We start from the raw sequence: 17201 nt of genomic DNA, 5'->3' as shown, positions 1-17201 counted from the left end.
CAATCTGAAAGGCTGCTCAGCAAGGAAGAAGCTACCGCTCCAAAACCGCCATAAATATGCCAGACTACGGTTTGCAATTGCACATAGGGATATAGATCATACTTTTTGGAGAAATGTCCTATGGTCTGATGAAACAAAAATAGAACTGTTTGGCCATAATGACCATCGTTATGTTTGGAGGAAAACGGGGGAGGCTTGCAAGCCAAAGAACACCATCCCAACCGTGAAGCACAGGGGTGGCAGCATCATGTTGTGGGGTTGCTTTGCTGCAGGAGGGACTGGTACACTTCACAAAATAGATGGCAACATGAGGCAGGAAAATTACGTGGATGTATTGAAGCAACATCTCAAGAAATCAGTCAGGAAGTTAAAGCTTGGTCGCAAATGGGTCTTCCAACTGGACAATGACCCCAAACATACTTCCAAAGTTGTGGCAAAATGGCTTAAGGACAACAAAGTCAAGGTTTTGGAGTGGCAATCACAAAGCCCTGACCTCAAGCAAGGAAGCCTACAAACCTGACTCAGTTACACCAGCTCTGTCAGGAGGAATGGGCCAAAATTCACCCAACTTATTGTGGGAAGCTTGTGGAAGGCTACCCGAAACATTTGACCCAAGCTAAACAATTTAAAGGCAATGCTACCAAGTAATAATTGAGTGTATGTAAACCTCTGACCCACTGGAAATGTGATGAAATAAATAAAAGGTGGAATAAATCAATCATCATATCCCTGGATTCCAACCGCAAGCTCTGGACATCTACACCTGGATCTCGCAGCTAGCTAGCTGCTATCCGTGTGACTATTGGCTTACGTCTATCCCGGAGCAAACATCAATTATTCCGGAGCTAGCCAGCTGAAGGGTTCCATCAGCCACTCCTGGGCTACAATCACCTGTCCGGAACCATTTTACTGCCGATGCGGAGCCCCACCGGGCCTTCATGACTGGACTACTGACGTTATTTGCCCGAGGGAGTTATCCAACTGGCCCCTCCCTCGCGACGTTACCTGAATGCCCATCTGCGGCCCTCTAATCGTTAGTTGTCTTATCGGCTGCTATCTGAATAGGTCTATTGGACAATTTTTTTTTCTTGGGTCACTATAACTATATCTATTTTGCCAATTGGAATGATCCCCACTACCACACGGAACCCCACTAATCTACTGATGGAAACGCACGTGGTGGCTAAAAACAGACCTCCAACCTATGCTAGCTTGCTAACGATGGCCCGGCTAGCTGTCTGAATCGCCGTTACCCCAACCAACCTCACTACTCACTGGAACCTTATGATCACTCGACTAAGCATGCCTCTCCTTAATGTCAATATGCCTTGTCCATTGCTGTCCTGGTTAGTGTTTATTGGCTTATTTCACTGTAGGGCCTCTAGCCCTGCTCATTATACCTTTTCCAACCTTTTCAGTTCCACCACACACACGCGATGACATCACCTGGTTTCAATGATGTTTCTAGACACAATATCTCTCTCATCATCACTCAATACCTAGGTGTACCTACACTGTATTCACATCCTACCATACCTTTGTCTGTACGTTATACCTTGAAGCTATTTTATCGCCCCCAGAAACCTCCTTTTACTCTCTGTTCCAGACGTTCTAGACGACCAATTCTTATAGCTTTTAGCCGTACCCTTATCCTACTCCTCTGTTCCTCTGGTGATGTAGAGGTGAATCCAGAACCTGCAGTGCCTAGCTCCACTCCTATTCCCCAGGCGCTCTCTTTTGATGACTTCTGTAACTGCAATAACCTTGGTTTCATGCATGTTAACATTAGAAGCCTCTTCCCTAAGTTTGTTTTATTCACTGCTTTAGCACACTCTGCCAACCCAGATGTTCTAACCGTGTCTGAATCCTGGCTTAGGAAGACCACCAAAAATTCTGAAATCTCCATCCCTAACTACAACATTTTCAGACTAGATAGAACGGCCAAAGGGGGCAGTGTTGCAATCTATTGCAAAGATAGGACAGATAGGCTACTATCCAGGTCTGTACCCAAACAATTTGAACTTCTACTTTTAAAAATCCACCTCTCTAAAAACAAGTCTCTCACCGTCGCCGCTTGCAATAAACCACCCTCTGCCCCCAACTGTGCTCTGGATACCATATGTGAACTGATTGCCCCCCATCTATCTTCAGAGCTCGTGCTGCTAGGCAACCTAAACTGGAACATGCTTAACACCCCAGCCATCCTACAATCTAAGCTTGATGCCCTCAATCTTACACAAATTATCAATGAACCTACCAGGTACCACCCCAAAGCCGTAAACACGGGCATCCTCATAGATATCATCCTACCCAACTTGCCCTCTAACTACACCTCTGCTGTTTTCAACCAAGATCTCAGCGATCACTGCCTCATTGCCTGGATTCGTAATGGGTCAGCAGTCAAACGACTTTCACTCATCACTGTCATACTCTCCCTGAAACACTTCAGCGAGCAGGCCTTTCTAATCGACCTGGCCGGGGTATCCTGGAAGGATATTGATCTCATCCTGTCAGTAGAGGATGCATGGTTATTTTTTAAATGCCTTCCTCACCATCTTAAACAAGCATCCCCCATTCAAGAAATATAGAACCAGGAAGAGATATAGCCCTTGGTTCTCTCCAGACCTGACTGCCCTTAACCAACACAAAAACATCCTATGGCGTTCTGCATTAGCATCGAACAGCCCCCGTGATATGCAACTTTTCAGGGAAGCTAGAAACCAATATACACAGGCAGTTGAAAAGCCAAGGCTAGCTTTTTCAGGTAGAAATTTGCTTCCTGCAACACAAACTAAAAAAAGTTCTGGGGCACAGTAAAGTCCATAGAGAATAAGAACACCTCCTCCCACACTGTCACCACCAATAAATCCACTATAATTGAGAATTTCAATAAGCATTTTTCTACGGCTGGCCATGCATTCCACCTGGCTACCCCTACCCCGGTCAACAGCACTACACTCCCCACAGCAACTCGCCCAAGCCTTCCCCATTTCTCCTTCTCCCAAATCCAGTCAGCTGATGTTCTGAAAGAGCTGCAGAATTTGGACCCCTACAAATCAGACGGGCTAGACAATCTGGACCCTTTCTTTCTAAAATGATCTGCTGAAATTGTTGCAACCCCTACTTACTAGCTTGTTCAACCTCTCTTTCGTGTCTTCTGAGTTTCCCAAAGATTGGAAAGCAGCTGCGGTCATCCCCCTCTTCAAAGGGGGACACACTCTTGACCCAAACTGCTACAGACCTATATCTATCCTACCCTGCCTTTCTAAGGTCTTCGAAAGCCAAGTCAACAAACAGATTACCGACCATTTCGAATACCAACCATCCAGATGAGCTTCAATGCCATACAACTCACCTTCCGTGGCCTCCAATTGCTCTTAAATACAAGTAAAACTAAATGCATGCTTTCAACCGATCGCTGCCTGCACCTGCTCGCCTGTCCAATGTGAACTCTCCTTCCAGACTCACATCAAACATCTCCAATCCAAAGTTAAATCTAGAATTGGCTTCATATTTCGCAACAAAGCATCTTTCACTCATGCTGCCAAACCTACCCTTGTAAAACTGACTATCCTACCGATCCTCGACTTTGGCGATGTCATTTACAAAATAGCCTCCAGTACCCTACTCAATAAATTGGATGCAGTCTATCACAGTGCCATCCGTTTGGTCACCAAAGCCCCATATAATACCCACCACTGCGACCTGTACACACTCGTTGGCTGGCCCTCGCTTCATACTTGTCGCCAAACCCACTGGCTCCAGGTCATCTTTAAGATCCTGCTAGGTAAAGTCCCCCCTTATCTCAGCTCGCTGGTCACCATAGCTGCACCCACGTTTAGCACGCGCTCCAGCAGGTATATCTCTCTGGTCACCCCCAAAACCAATTCTTCCTGTGTGGTGGTCCTAACTGACCTAAGACATTAAATGTCAGGAATTGTGAAACATTTAGTTCAAATGTATTTGGCTAAGGTATATGTAAACATCCAACTTCAACTGTATATAAACCACCCCTCTGTGCAAACAAGTCTTCTCTGATGTTCGTTACAAGGCAGCACTTCTTTAAATTTGGAAAGAGACTATCATGTTACCATTGGTGTATTAAAATGAGAGTTTGGGTGATGTTTTGTTAATTTTATTTAACCTTTATTTAACTAGTCAAGTCAATTAAGAACAAATTGTTATTTACAATGACGGCCTACCAAAAGGCCAAAGACCTCCTGCGGGGACAGTGGCTGGGATTAAATATAAATATACATTTAGGACAAAACACACTTCACGACAAGAGAGACAAAGCAACACTACATAAAGAGAGATGTCACCCTATCCCCATAATAATCCCGCCTCCTAAAGCCAAGTGTTTGACATGGGAGAGGGGACAGTAACGTTATGAGCAGACTTTATCAGTGTCTAAGCAACTGTCATTTTTCATACTTTGATCATTGTACTTTGATCTTGTTTCATCCAAATATCATCCAATTTCATTAAAAACATGATTTTGACTGTTCATGAACTTTAAACACCAGCTGAAATGAGAGGCATCGACCTCACTCACTCACTCACTCACTCACTCACTCACTCACTCACTCACTCTCTCACTCACTGACCCAGGTTTGTTCGACAAAAGCAATGTCACAAAAATATTGTGTAATGGAAATGGCAGATATAGGATAATTTTTATAAAGATCAACAACATTTTTATTTGTTTTTATTTAACGGGTAGATTTTTATTTTCTCTAACTTTCTTTATTGTGAGAAATGATGATGGAAACTATTTTTTTTAGTAAATGATATCAAAATCATTTTGAAGGTAGCTTACCGCCTTGTAACCAACATCGGAGAAGGCGTGTTTGCAGAGGGGCGTGGTTAATATAGCACTGTAAAAAGTATGCTTCTTTGCAGACAAGATTGCCTTGCCTTTCTTGGTTGGCTGGTTGCAAGTTTCACCATCCAATTATTTCAGATCTACAGGAGAGCAAGTGTCACCATGGCATGGACCGTGGTGATAAGTTAGCACATGAGAATTATTAGCATATGGCAAATATTAGTAAATTATTGCATTCTATCCGTGCTGTCTTTCGCAGGCTACCTGAGACATGACACAGATATAGTGCCTTTAGAAAGTATTCATACCCCTTGACTTATTTCACATTTTGTTGTCAGAGCCTGAATTCAAAATAAATTTAAAAAATGTTTATTATATTTTTTTAACCTTTTATTTAACTAGACAAGTCAGTTAAGAACAAATTTTTATTTACAATTGCAGCCTACCCCGGCCAAACCCGGGTGACGCTGGGCCAATTGTTCGCTTCCATATTGGACTCCCAATCTCGGCCAGATGTGACACAGCCTGGATTGATATTTTTTCTCACCCATCTACACACAATACCTCATAATGACAAAGTGAAAACATGTTTTTAGAAATATTTGCAAATTTATTGAAAATGAAATACAGAAATATCTAATTTACAAAAGTATTCAATGCATGTTTTTGGAGTCTTTCACATTATTTTTAAATTCTTCAAGCTCGATCAAGTTGGTTGTTAATCATTGCTAGACAGCCATTTTCAAGTCTTGCCATAGATTTTCAAACTGATTTAAGTCAAAACTGTAACTAGGCCACTCGGGAACATTCAATGTTGTCTTGGTAAGCAACTCCAGTGTATATTTGGCCTTGTTTTCGGTTGTTGTTCTGCTGAAACGTGAATTTGTCTCCCAGTGTCTGTTGGAAAGCAGACTGAACCAGGTTTTGCTCTATTACTTTTGAAAAGCATATCCATAACATGGTGCAGCCACCACCTTGAAAATATGAAGTGGTACTCAGTGATGTGTTGAATTTGCTCCAAACATAACACTTTGTATTCAGGGCACAAAGTTAATTTCTTTGCCACATTTTTGGCAGTTTTACTTTAGTGCCTTATTGCAAACAGGATGAATGTTATTGGAATATTTTTATTCTGTACGGGCTTCCTTCTTTCACTCTGTCATTTAGGTCAGCATTGCGGAGTAACTACAATGTTGTTGATCCATCCTCCGCTTTCTTCTATCATAGCCATTAAACTCTAACTGTTTTAAAGTCACCATTGGCCTCATGGTGAAATCCCTGAGCGGTTTCATTCCTCTCCGGCAACTGAGTTAGGAAGGACGCCTGTATCTTTGTAGTAACTGGGTGTATGGATATACCACCCAAAGTGTCATTAATAACTTCACCATGCTCAAAGGGATATTCAGTGTATATATATATATATTTTAAAACCCATCTCCCAATAGGTGCCCTTCTTTGTGAGGTATTGAAAAACATCCTTGGCGTTTGTGTTTGAAATGCACTGCTCGACTGAGCTCCAGTTAATAGTGTGTGTGAGGTAGTCATTCAAAAATCATGTTAAACACTATTTTTGCACACATAGTGAGTCCATGCAACTTATTATGTGAGGAAGGGAAAGGGGATACCTAGTCAGTTGCACAACTGAATGTATTGAACTGAAGTGTGTCTTCCACATGTAACCCAACCCCTCTGAATGAGAGTGGTGCGGGAGGCAGCATTAATTGACGTCCACATAAACGGTGCCCGGGAAAGTTGTTGTTGGGGGATAACTGCCTTGCTCAAGTGCAGAAACGCAGATTTTTCCCACCTTGCCGCTTCAGGGATTCGAACCAGCGACGTTTCGGTTACTGGCCCAATGCTCTTAACCGCTAGGCTACCTGACACCCAGAGTGACTTGTTAAGCAAATTTTTACTAGTGAACTTATTTAGATTTGCCATAGCAAATGGGTTGAATACTTATTAACACAAGACATTTCAGCTTTTTTAATGATAGTAAAAATGTCAAAAAACATAATTCCACTTTGACATTATGGTATATTGTGTGAATGCCAGTGCCACTATCTCAAATTAATCCATTTTAGATGTGGAAAAAGTCAAGGGGACTGAATGCTTTCTGAAGGCACTGTAGGTGAGGGAATACAGGCTTTTTATTCATGCGCAATTTGCCTGAAAGGGTCATGGAAACACGTCAACCATTTAATTTTTATTTGACGCTGTAGGTTTGTGATGATTTTTTTTGGGGGGGAGGTGTGTTGTCTTCACGTCCAGCTGTTTTTATTGAAACAAGATAGTTCCATGGAAACGCACCATATGCACACTTTATAAATAATGGAAACATAGCTACCCACGCACACACACATACACACAGATAATGTTAAATGCTCTCTTCAGGCCTGTTTATCTGCAGCAACATTCAAATCCTGTCTGTCTTTTGTGTAGCTGTGTGTTAAAGTGTAGGCCTGTGTGTGTCAGGTGGGTAACTCTGTCTCTGTATAGGAGTATAAAGTGGCTGGACACAGCAGCAGGCTTCCCCCCCCAGACCGGGGGGAGGATGGACAGACCCTCCAAACCAACGAGGACCATCACAGTAGCGACTCTGAGGGTAGGCTGATTTCATGCTGAAATTATTTTCTCCTTTTGTTAGTACTTTAATTTTATTATTTTGTGTGAAGCACTTTGTTAACTTGTATCGAAAGCACTATACAAATAGTTATCATTATTAGGCCCCCCAACACTACCTGATCAAAAACAACATGGGAGTGGGCAAGCATCGCAGTAGTCTAGAGGTTTTATTTCCTCGTCTCCTCCTTTAGCTACACTGATACAACATGGACGATGCTTGTCCGGTATTTGTTTTCTCCTTTCCTGTTGTTTTACCAGTGAAGTTGAGGGAAAGTAGATGTTTTGTTGGCCACTGACTGGCTGTCCCACCATTCTCTTCCCCTCCTGCAGGACCCCTATCTGCTCCTGGTGTTGGGGTGTTTGCGGAGGTTCGCAGCCCCCCCTCCTCCGTCCACATCAAGAGGCCCATGAACGCCTTTATGGTCTGGGCCAAAGACGAGAGGCGACGTATACTACAGGCCTTCCCTGACATGCACAACTCCTCCATCAGCAAGATACTGGGTGAGTCCACACACACACGCACGGGGGACATAAAACATGCACAAATTGCTCCTCTGGGATTAATGACACGTAAAACACACACACATGCTGTCAGTCAATGTGCACTGTGTGTGTTTATATATAGTCTTTGTATACATATTATGTTTGTGTGCACTCTGTGTGTGTGTGTGTGTCACCCGCTGTAGACCTGGCACAGTGGGGCATGCAAGGCCACAATCTGCCACCTGCTTCCCCTGGTGACAGGAACCTCCTACCACGCACCCAGCCCCTCCACACACACACTGCCCGCACCCCGTTCCTCTGACCAAACATTCCATACCATTGTGAAGCACTGGAGACACTCAAGCCATCGCTCCCTCCTCATCTAACATAGCCAACCCCTTTCTCTGTAGGTCACTGGAAGTCTATGTCCAACTAGGAGAAGCAGATGTACTCTTTCACACACAAGTCCTCTGTTCTTTAGCCTGAAATTGTCTCCCTCCCGCCAGGAACTAGATGGAAGTCTATGTCTAACCAGGAGAAGCAGCCCTACTATGAGGAGCAGGCCAGGCTGAGCAGACAGCACCTGGAGCGTTACCCCGACTACAAGTACAAGCCCCGCCCCAAACGCACCTGCATCGTGGAGGGGCGGAGACTCCGGGTGGGCGAGTACAAAGCCATGATGAAGAACCGGAGACAGGAGCAGAGAGGGGCATACCCACACAGGTAACACTCACACAGATGATGTTCTGTTAGTGTGGCCCTAGCAGTGAAGAGAACCTGCTATTATGCAGAGAGCTCTTAGTGAAATGAAACAATATAAACTGTTCCCTTCCCACATGCTTTTTCTGTAAGAACACAAACAAACCCACTGTGGTTAAATAGAAGTGCAGGGCTACAGCTGGTTATGTTAGTCTCTCATAGTGATTAAAACTCTATATATGTATTGTTCTCAGATTGTAAAACTGCACTTGAGTAGCAGTAGCTTTTAGTGGTTTGTTAAGTCCTCTTCTCTGGGTATGGTCTGGGTCCTGAGACATGGTGGTAGACTCCTACATACAGCCATGTCTCAGGGCAAACGCCTATCCAGTCCTTTCAGATTTTGACAAGGATTTGGGATTTGGCGTACGTTACAGCACCAGTGTCCCATCGCTTCCTGTTTTTCAGCCAATCAGAGCCACAGCAGCTGCACTACACCCCCGGCGAGGGCCAATACCCAGGCGGTGGTGGGGCGGTCTCCATGGCAACGGTGCCATTCCACCCCACGCTATTGGAGCACTACCTGCCGCGAGGGCTGGAGGCTCCGCCTAGTCACAGACCTGAGGGACAGGCCACGCCCACTCCTCTCCCCAGAGAGAGGGAGAGACCGCCGTACAGTGAGGGGGAGGAGAGCGACGGCGGAGAGAGAAGTGAGGGAGAGCTAGTGCTCCTCACTGACTGACAGAGAGAAGAAAGGGAAGAGGTGTGTGTGTGTGTAGAGAAGTGAATGAAAAGGGGTGTGTCTGTAGAAGAGGATCTTGGACCATATCAAGTGTGTCATATGACCATGTCAGCAGAGCCTGTGTCTGTCCCAACACTCTAAGATGAATCCCATTCTTTATCTAATCACTGATCTGGTCACAGAAGACTAGGGTCTAAACTAATAGTTCTCACTTTTAGATCAGTGAGAGTCAAGAGATGGGAAATAGACCATAGTAAATGCCACACCCTTATAAAATAATACAATTGGACATTGATCAAACACACACAGAGACACACATCAACCCTATCTGTGTATGTTTATTTTTCCTACAAACAGATGTTGTCATCCCAGATGTTAGTTGTTGGTAATGCTGTAGGCCCACCAGTATGTTATTCAGCTCTACATGTCAAACATTTCCCATTCTCCCCCATAGTTCACAATTAAACAATGAAATCCCAAATAGCGCTAGCAGGGGCATCTTCTTGAGAGGAACCGGACTCGAGGAGGAGCCCATCCTTCTCTGACTGGCTCGACAGGTTACGTTTACTGTTTGTTACAACATTAAAGGTATGTGTCCTTTACACATGAATCTGGCAGCTGAATCGAAAAGATCATGGGTCATATGATATATTGGGCTGTTCATGTTGCTGCTACGTACCTAATCAACAGGGTAGGAGTGTAGCTAGTGATAAAGGGCACATTCACAATGTGTAGCGGAATGAGTTGAGATCGACTGTTTTAGACTGGCAGTCCATTATCGTCCCATACAAGCATTGTAGATGTTTCCCTTAAGCACAGATCAATATCCGATGACTGGATCCTTATAAACCTGAAACATTAAGGCCGGGTATTAAAAATATCTGACCGGGTATCAGTAGTTCGGGAGAGATCTGAATGAGTGCTGCCCTCTGCTGTTTGGGATGAGCACAGCACCATGAAATACCCATGTTTTATTTCATTTTCAATTATTACACAGATGACCTGATCTGTGGTGATTAGAGGTGATATAATCCCCATTAGCCGATGCACTTCCACTCAACACTCATCTCCTTTCCAAAACAGAGCCAAAGTCTTCACCTAAATAGTTAAGTGGCCTTCATCTTAAATCCTCCTCTTCATATGCACTGACAACAAAACAGGATAAGTAAAAGCAATAGGGGAGATTCCTCCTGCTAGTTTTTCACATTGGTGCAAGTGGAGTAGGGGAGGTGAGGAATTCACTTTAGATTATCGAGATGCACCCAATGTTTCAGTTATTGCACTTGCGATAGTCTATCAGCAGTTACATCTAGTGTAATGAGGAGAAATGTTTAAGGAATCCCCTTCCAAGCCCTTATTCTAGATTAATCTAATCCTTCTCTATTCTCTAGTTGTGTACAACTGTAAGTGCATCTTTCAATCAATTTATTTTGGACCCGGGTTTACAATGTACTCATCACAGAATGCTTTACAAATGTTCTGTAACATGTATCTCTGTATGTGTTGGAGTATTGAACTTAAAGGTTGGCCTGAACACCTTGTCTGTGTACCCTGACATTCTGGCCTCTTGTCTTGGCCACAGCTGTTTCTCTGTCCATGTACTGCAGTCAGAAGTCACTGTAGTGCCATTTGGCTTCCCAAACAGGGATCCATCTCAAAAGTCCTACGTCACTTCCTCTCCTTTCCTTGATCAGTGCAGATGGAGAAACCAAAATAGGAAGCCATTTCACACTATTGGGATGCAGTCTTCATCACAATGTACTGGACAGAAGAGAGGGGTCAGATTTCTGATGTAATCTCCATGTTAAGAGACAGGCTTGTAGTTAGTTGCTGTCACACTGCAGTAAAACCTTTGATTGGGGAGTACTATAGTATGAAGTTGCACCTGGACACTGATCTATGGTCAGTTTTACATTTGCACCAATAAATGTTAAGGCTATGATGTGGGTGGGGTAGACTGATCCTAGGTCTGTGGCTACTGACAACTTCTACCCAGAACCAAGGGGATGGCACTGTTAGGAGAGGCTGGGACTGTGTACATAGACAAATATCAGATGAACATTTTTATATAATTACAGAAAAACTTTGTCACCTGTTGTCACACCTGCTGATGTAAATATAGACTTTATTTTGTTTATAAGAGCCTGTGTAATCTAAAGGTGTACATTTTCCAAGTTGTGGTTTGTTTTTAGAAAAGAATAAATAGCTTGTTATTTGTGCCCAAGTTATTTTTCTGTGTGTACACCTTTGCTTGCCGTTTCCCACTGGAGTCCATACTGACTCCCAAAGGAGGTCACTTTCCACCCCAGTCCTTATGGTTTGTCTTCATCCATAAGGATTTCAAATGGTGGCTTTATAGTCTCATCAGCCGGGCCTATAGTAAAACAACCTCTATTTATGCTATAATCAGTTATGACAAATTACTAACCAACTGTATAAAAATGAGAAATAAAGGACACTTTCTCTGTAGTCTTGAGGGCAGCGAGAGGCCACTTTACTAGAGGATGTTGGAACGCGTCAGTAGTGTGTGAGGATGCTGCAGTCTTGTGTATTGGAATGTGTTTTTAGTAGAGGATATCCTCCGTAGTGGAGCCCCCCTGGCTCTTCCCCATCTCAGCTGACAGAGTGGTGATGGTTTTACCTTGGTGGTGGGTAATAAGCTCCAACAGTGGAACAGGGTGGCTATTGTTCAAAAATACTATTAGCAAATTCTTAGGTATAGAAACGGAATAACTGCCATTGATACAAGTTTTTTTTAATGGAAATATTTACTTTACTTAAATGACTCTCCCAGAAGTGTGGAGGATCACTAGACAGATTCACAGTATTTACAACCTGTCTCCTCTCCGCTGGCCTTTAATGCTACAGCGTCCTCTTCAGGAGTGGCTGACTCCACACACGCCAGCACAAACATTACATACATCTTGAAATGTTGGGCCCTCTTTTACAGATTCTAATGAACAGTTAGAAAGTAAATCAAGTTCTGTACAGTGGGTTTTCAAGTTAAGCCAGTATAGTACATTCACACAAGTTAATTTCAAATGAACTGCAAGCTTTGACGCTAACCATTTTGGTATGTACTGTATTTTTTTTTTTTTATGAAAGAAATGCAATGACCGGTTCACCCAATAAATACCTCCTTTAAACATTTCTAGTCTAAAAACACCACCATCAGGATATAAGCCTTCCATAGCCATCACATATCCTATGCTGGAATAACAAAATCAGGTCCCACATTAGTGCACGCACACCTCAGTTCCGGATCTTACCTAACTTTAATGAATGACAATGCAAGTGTGCAACGTCTTCTTGGACACCCTCAATAATACTAATGGAAATCAATGCTCTTCCAGGGAAGGCATATGATGTAGTGTATGGTACTACTATATAGCTACTCCTACAGTAGGGTCCGATTCTTCAACTCGCTCCCGTCCATGTGCCCTCAAAGATCTGAGAGGATTGGAGTGTCAGGCAGGAGGGCGTTTCCACCATTTACACTTATCCAAAGCTTTGTAATCCGCCTGGGGGAGTTAACACGGTCATGGGCAGAATGTGGGGCCAGGGTTGAGAATAGAAAAGCAGCCTTAACCTTCAATAAGTGGGCGCATTTCCATGAAACCCAGGATCATTCTTGGTTGATTGACCATTCAGAAAGCACTCATTTATACCACCACCATCAGGCCATGTTATTAAAGATAGAAGTAGGTTGTTGCTTTCTAATCACAAATGAGATTTTAACCATTAATCCCAACTTATTCATACCTGTTGCAACATTTACCATTCAACAAAAAACAAAAACGTTCTTGATCAGTGAACGTGTTTGGCCATCTAGTGACTTCTGAATAGGAACCACAGACCCCAGTGAGTGCTTTGGTGCATAGAACATCTCAACCACCTTATCTTCCTCATACTCTTATGGTGTCTCAATCTAAAAGTGGCTTCCCCTACTCATCTCTCCTTAAAAATCACCAAACACAGGATGAAAGCAACACCGAGATGCACCCTAACAAGAGAATACAGTTTTAGTTTCAATTGAAATGTTATGGTTCATTCAAAGGAAACACATTCACATATATACACATTTACGATAAATAAGAATTCATTGCGCTCTTCAATCAGCACTTGTCAGCTCTCGGTTCAACCCAAGGTCTACTGGCTAATATCACGTAGAGCAGATGGGGAGTTGTGACTCACATAAAGCCTGTCAAAGTAATGTCTCTGTCCATAATGGTCTTACAACCTTCATACAAGAGGGATTGGCCTCAATCATCCATTTAGGAAACACTACAATAAAAGGTTCTTCTCACAACCAACTCCTCTCTCATAAAAACCCTCAAACACTGACTCAGAGGGGTAAAAGGTTTGGAATGTTGCAGATTGAAATGTACCGTATAGAGTGGACCCAATCCTACGTACGAGTCATTTCCATTCCATTTGTTGCATTTCTATATGTTGTGGATGCTCTGATTAACACTACTCCAGTGGTCAAAAACCCTGGTCCTGGAGAGTTGCAGGCTTTTGTTCCAGCACAGCATTAACACACCGATTAGTTGATTAGTGGAACCATGTGTGTTAGTATCTGTACTGTTGCTAACTAGGACCGGAGTTGGTGACAATGGCTTTACTCCATCTACCCTCCCAGCCTGTATGGCTGGTGACGAGGGACAAAAAGGTGAGCTCTTCTGAGTCTGTCCCAACCAAGAGGCTGCTCAGGGACTCATCAGTCTCACCACGTTGCCAGACAACATATTTTGGCATTTACTAGGGGAACAAAGAGGCCTGGCACGCGAGGCTAGTGACTCCTCATAACAACCAGGCTGGAATTGCAGGGAGTCCTTCTCTTCAACATCGTGTTTAAAAAAAATACTAATAATAAATTATTAACTTATGTTAGTGACTGACAGGTGAGAGGGCTTTCTTGACTCCAGGCCAGAGTTATGGGCCTGGCCTGCTCAGGCTGGTAAGCCACAGTGTCACGGTCTGCTGAATGATTGATGTCCCCTCTGTCAGACTGGTGAATTATTAACCCCGTCAGTAACAGGAGAAAACCAGGGGAGGGCAATGCAGGGGTCAGCACTCCCTTTCTCCCCCTAGTGGTAATTTGGAAGAATCACAGGACAGGCTGGACCGATATACAGGTAACTGCCAAAATAAAGGAAACACCAACATAAAGCGTCTTAAATACGGCGTTGGGCCACCACGAGCCAGAACAGCTTCAATGCACCGTAGCATAGATTCTACAAGTGTCTGTAACTCTAGAAATTCCATGAGATGGTGGTTTGTTGATGGTGCTGTTCCAGAATCTCCCATAAGTGTTTAATTGGGTTGAGATCTGGTGACAGACAGCCATGGCATATGGTTTACATTGTTTTCATGCTCATTCAGTGACCACTTGTGACCTGTGGATGGGGGAATTGTCATCCTATGGGGGCATAGCCATGTGGCCAAAATGTCTTTACCCACCATTTTTTATGCATCAACCTAAGCATAATGGAATGTTAATTTTTTAATTAACTCAGGAGCCACACCTGTGTGGAAGCACATGCTTTCAATATATGCTGCATTTACACAAGCATTTCCATTATTTTGTCAGTTACCCGTATCTCCATACTTTAACATGGCTCTCCATTTTTTATGTTGACCCTCTGATCTGAGAGGGCTTGTTGGAGAGGAAAGAGCCAACATAAGGTGACCCTTAAAAGCACTGAATTGCAAACAATTCAGATAGAGAAAACTGAACTTGGGCTGAATGCCTGGATGGAGAGGTCAGAACAAGTCTGGAGGGGCTTGCTGCCTGGGGTAAGGAAGGGTGTTGGAGTTATTTGGTCCAGCGACCCTCCAAAGACCTGTGTGCCGTGATGCCAGCTAGAGAAGTGACTGCTGGCTTAGTGTGGACTTCCTGCTGTCTTGTCCTTGGTCACCTCACTCACATCCTCATAGACAAGCTTCTGAACAAAAACACCAGCCCAGGATTACTGGTCCCAGACCCTTTGAAGCCTTGATTTGCCCTGACCTAACACACAGTTTCAGTAATGAGGTTTAAGTAACCTCATTATATAAGGTTTTGGCTCCTTTTTAGGGAAGTTGTAACTTGATAGGGGGTGGGGAGAGGTTGGGATGTTATAGTAAGTATGTGCACATCAGGCAAAAGTCCCTTCCCAACCAATCAAGAGAGAGGGGAGAGGAGGAAGCGATATAGGGCAGAAGAAGGAGAGAGAAAGGGGAGGAAGAGGGGTAAAGAGGGGGCAGGGAGAAGGGGTGTGACAAGGGTGATTGAGGTTGGGATTTTCCGAATGGTCTGTGAGGGGTGGAGAGTCTCACAGAGCGAGTCACCATAACCAGAAAAGCTAAAGTGGTGGAAAAGAGGCTAAGAGGGAGAACTGGTTTAAAGTTTAGCATCAGTGACGCAAAGCTGCTCCTGGCCACTGAAGATGCTCTGCCGTCAGACTTTATTAAACTACCATATCACTGTCCTGTCTAGCCCCTCTCTTCCCATCACATTTATGGTCCCTTTACTAAAAATCAACTACTTGCCAGTACTAAATCAACCCATAGCCACTTTGTGTGGATCTGAGAGAATAAACTTCAAGTTACTGTTCACTCAGTTTGCGGGCCCTTTTTTCAATTTTTTTTGTTGTTTCGCTTTTGTAAGGTTTGATGTATACCATATACACTAATTTCAAGGTCTTTCCATTACCAAATCAAAAAAGAAATCCTATTAGATCAGTGCCAAAGCTAAGGGGTTGACGATGACTGCCTCCTCTGTCCCACAGCACAAGCTTTGAGCAGCGACAGCCAAAGAGTACACCCAGAAACACACATATACATAACTGCCGGCAACAAAAACTAGTGTTCCAGCTACCTGTCTGTCTGGGGAATGAATCTCACTGGATCAATCAATTCTTCACAGAATAAATCAAATATAAAAAATGAAAACACACCAACCGTGGCGGATTGGGATCTTGAGTGCTGAGACAGGTGGACTGAGTTGAATAGGAATAAAATAGTGTTTTATGTTGGGGTCCATCCACACTGTCCCCTTAATGTTATTACCCACAAGTGTCAAACTCATTCCAGGGCCAAGTGTCTATAGGTTTTCGCTGTTCTGTTGTACTTGATTGATGAATAAAGGTCACTAAGTAGTAAAGAACTTCCCACACCTGGTTGTCTAGGGCTTTATTGAAAGGAAAAACCAGCATACACTAGGCTCTCAATGGAATGAGTTTGACACCGCTGCCTTAACCACATACTCAGCCCTAAACATTAACCCCAACCCTTGTCACCCATCCCAGTCCTCTCCTGCTCAAAGTGGGTCTGCTCCCCTGGTCAGTGGCGGTGAACCTCTTCTCTTGTATTCCCCTCTCATTCTGGGATCTGTAGGGCCATCGCTGCAGGCTTGGTCTTGAAGTATTGGTTGAAACGCAGCACAGCATAGCTGAAGGAGAGTGAAAAGATGGAAGAAGAAAGAGTGTGAGGGAAGGAAGAACATGTTGAAAGAGACCAGAAGAGAAAGTTAAACACCCATTCTGACTAAATGAGTGCACAAACTATCCAATAGCAGCCCTAACAATAGTCCAGACAGATCCCATTGACTAGCTGCTAAACTGTCTGAGCAATATGTCACTCATACAGGCAGGGGCAAAGAGCGACCGGGGGGCAGTTCTGTCGTCACTGCAGGACGGATTGGGTTGCAGACACTCAAACCACCAGCCTGTGGGTCAGTTACATCTCTGCAGGTCCCTTGGGGAAGCAGGGACAAGACAGTTCTCTCTCTAATCAACTGCTCCTTTCTCACTATTTCCACAGGCGCTTACTCCCCTTTCAATCTCTCAC

The 17201-nt window shown here is 43.8% G+C and overlaps 2 protein-coding genes across 8 annotated transcripts in view; one reads left to right on the top strand and one right to left on the bottom strand.

Annotated features, from left to right (window-relative positions):
* The window catches only part of LOC135541998 (transcription factor SOX-13-like), a 73392-nt gene extending 61805 nt beyond the window's left edge, over positions 1-11587 (top strand). For all 5 annotated transcript variants that reach the window (XM_064968551.1, XM_064968546.1, XM_064968547.1 and 2 more), the window contains 4 exons: positions 7322-7427; positions 7778-7948; positions 8437-8653; positions 9095-11587. In XM_064968551.1, coding sequence (XP_064824623.1) covers positions 7322-7427; positions 7778-7948; positions 8437-8653; positions 9095-9368 — 768 coding nt within the window. In that variant the 3' untranslated portion in view covers positions 9369-11587. The remainder of the gene's footprint in view (positions 1-7321; positions 7428-7777; positions 7949-8436; positions 8654-9094) is intronic.
* A 520-nt stretch (positions 11588-12107) lies between these two features.
* LOC135541999 (ethanolamine kinase 1-like) overlaps positions 12108-17201 on the bottom strand; it is a 37294-nt gene continuing 32200 nt past the window's right edge. For all 3 annotated transcript variants that reach the window (XM_064968552.1, XM_064968553.1, XM_064968554.1), the window contains one exon: positions 12108-16803. In XM_064968552.1, the coding sequence (XP_064824624.1) occupies positions 16731-16803 (73 nt within the window). In that variant the 3' untranslated portion in view covers positions 12108-16730. The remainder of the gene's footprint in view (positions 16804-17201) is intronic.

Source organism: Oncorhynchus masou, chromosome 6 (assembly GCF_036934945.1).
Source record: "Oncorhynchus masou masou isolate Uvic2021 chromosome 6, UVic_Omas_1.1, whole genome shotgun sequence".
Classification (NCBI taxonomy): domain Eukaryota; kingdom Metazoa; phylum Chordata; class Actinopteri; order Salmoniformes; family Salmonidae; genus Oncorhynchus; species Oncorhynchus masou.
Note: the sequence above shows the minus strand (reverse complement) of the source record. Positions and strands in the feature narration are given on the sequence as shown.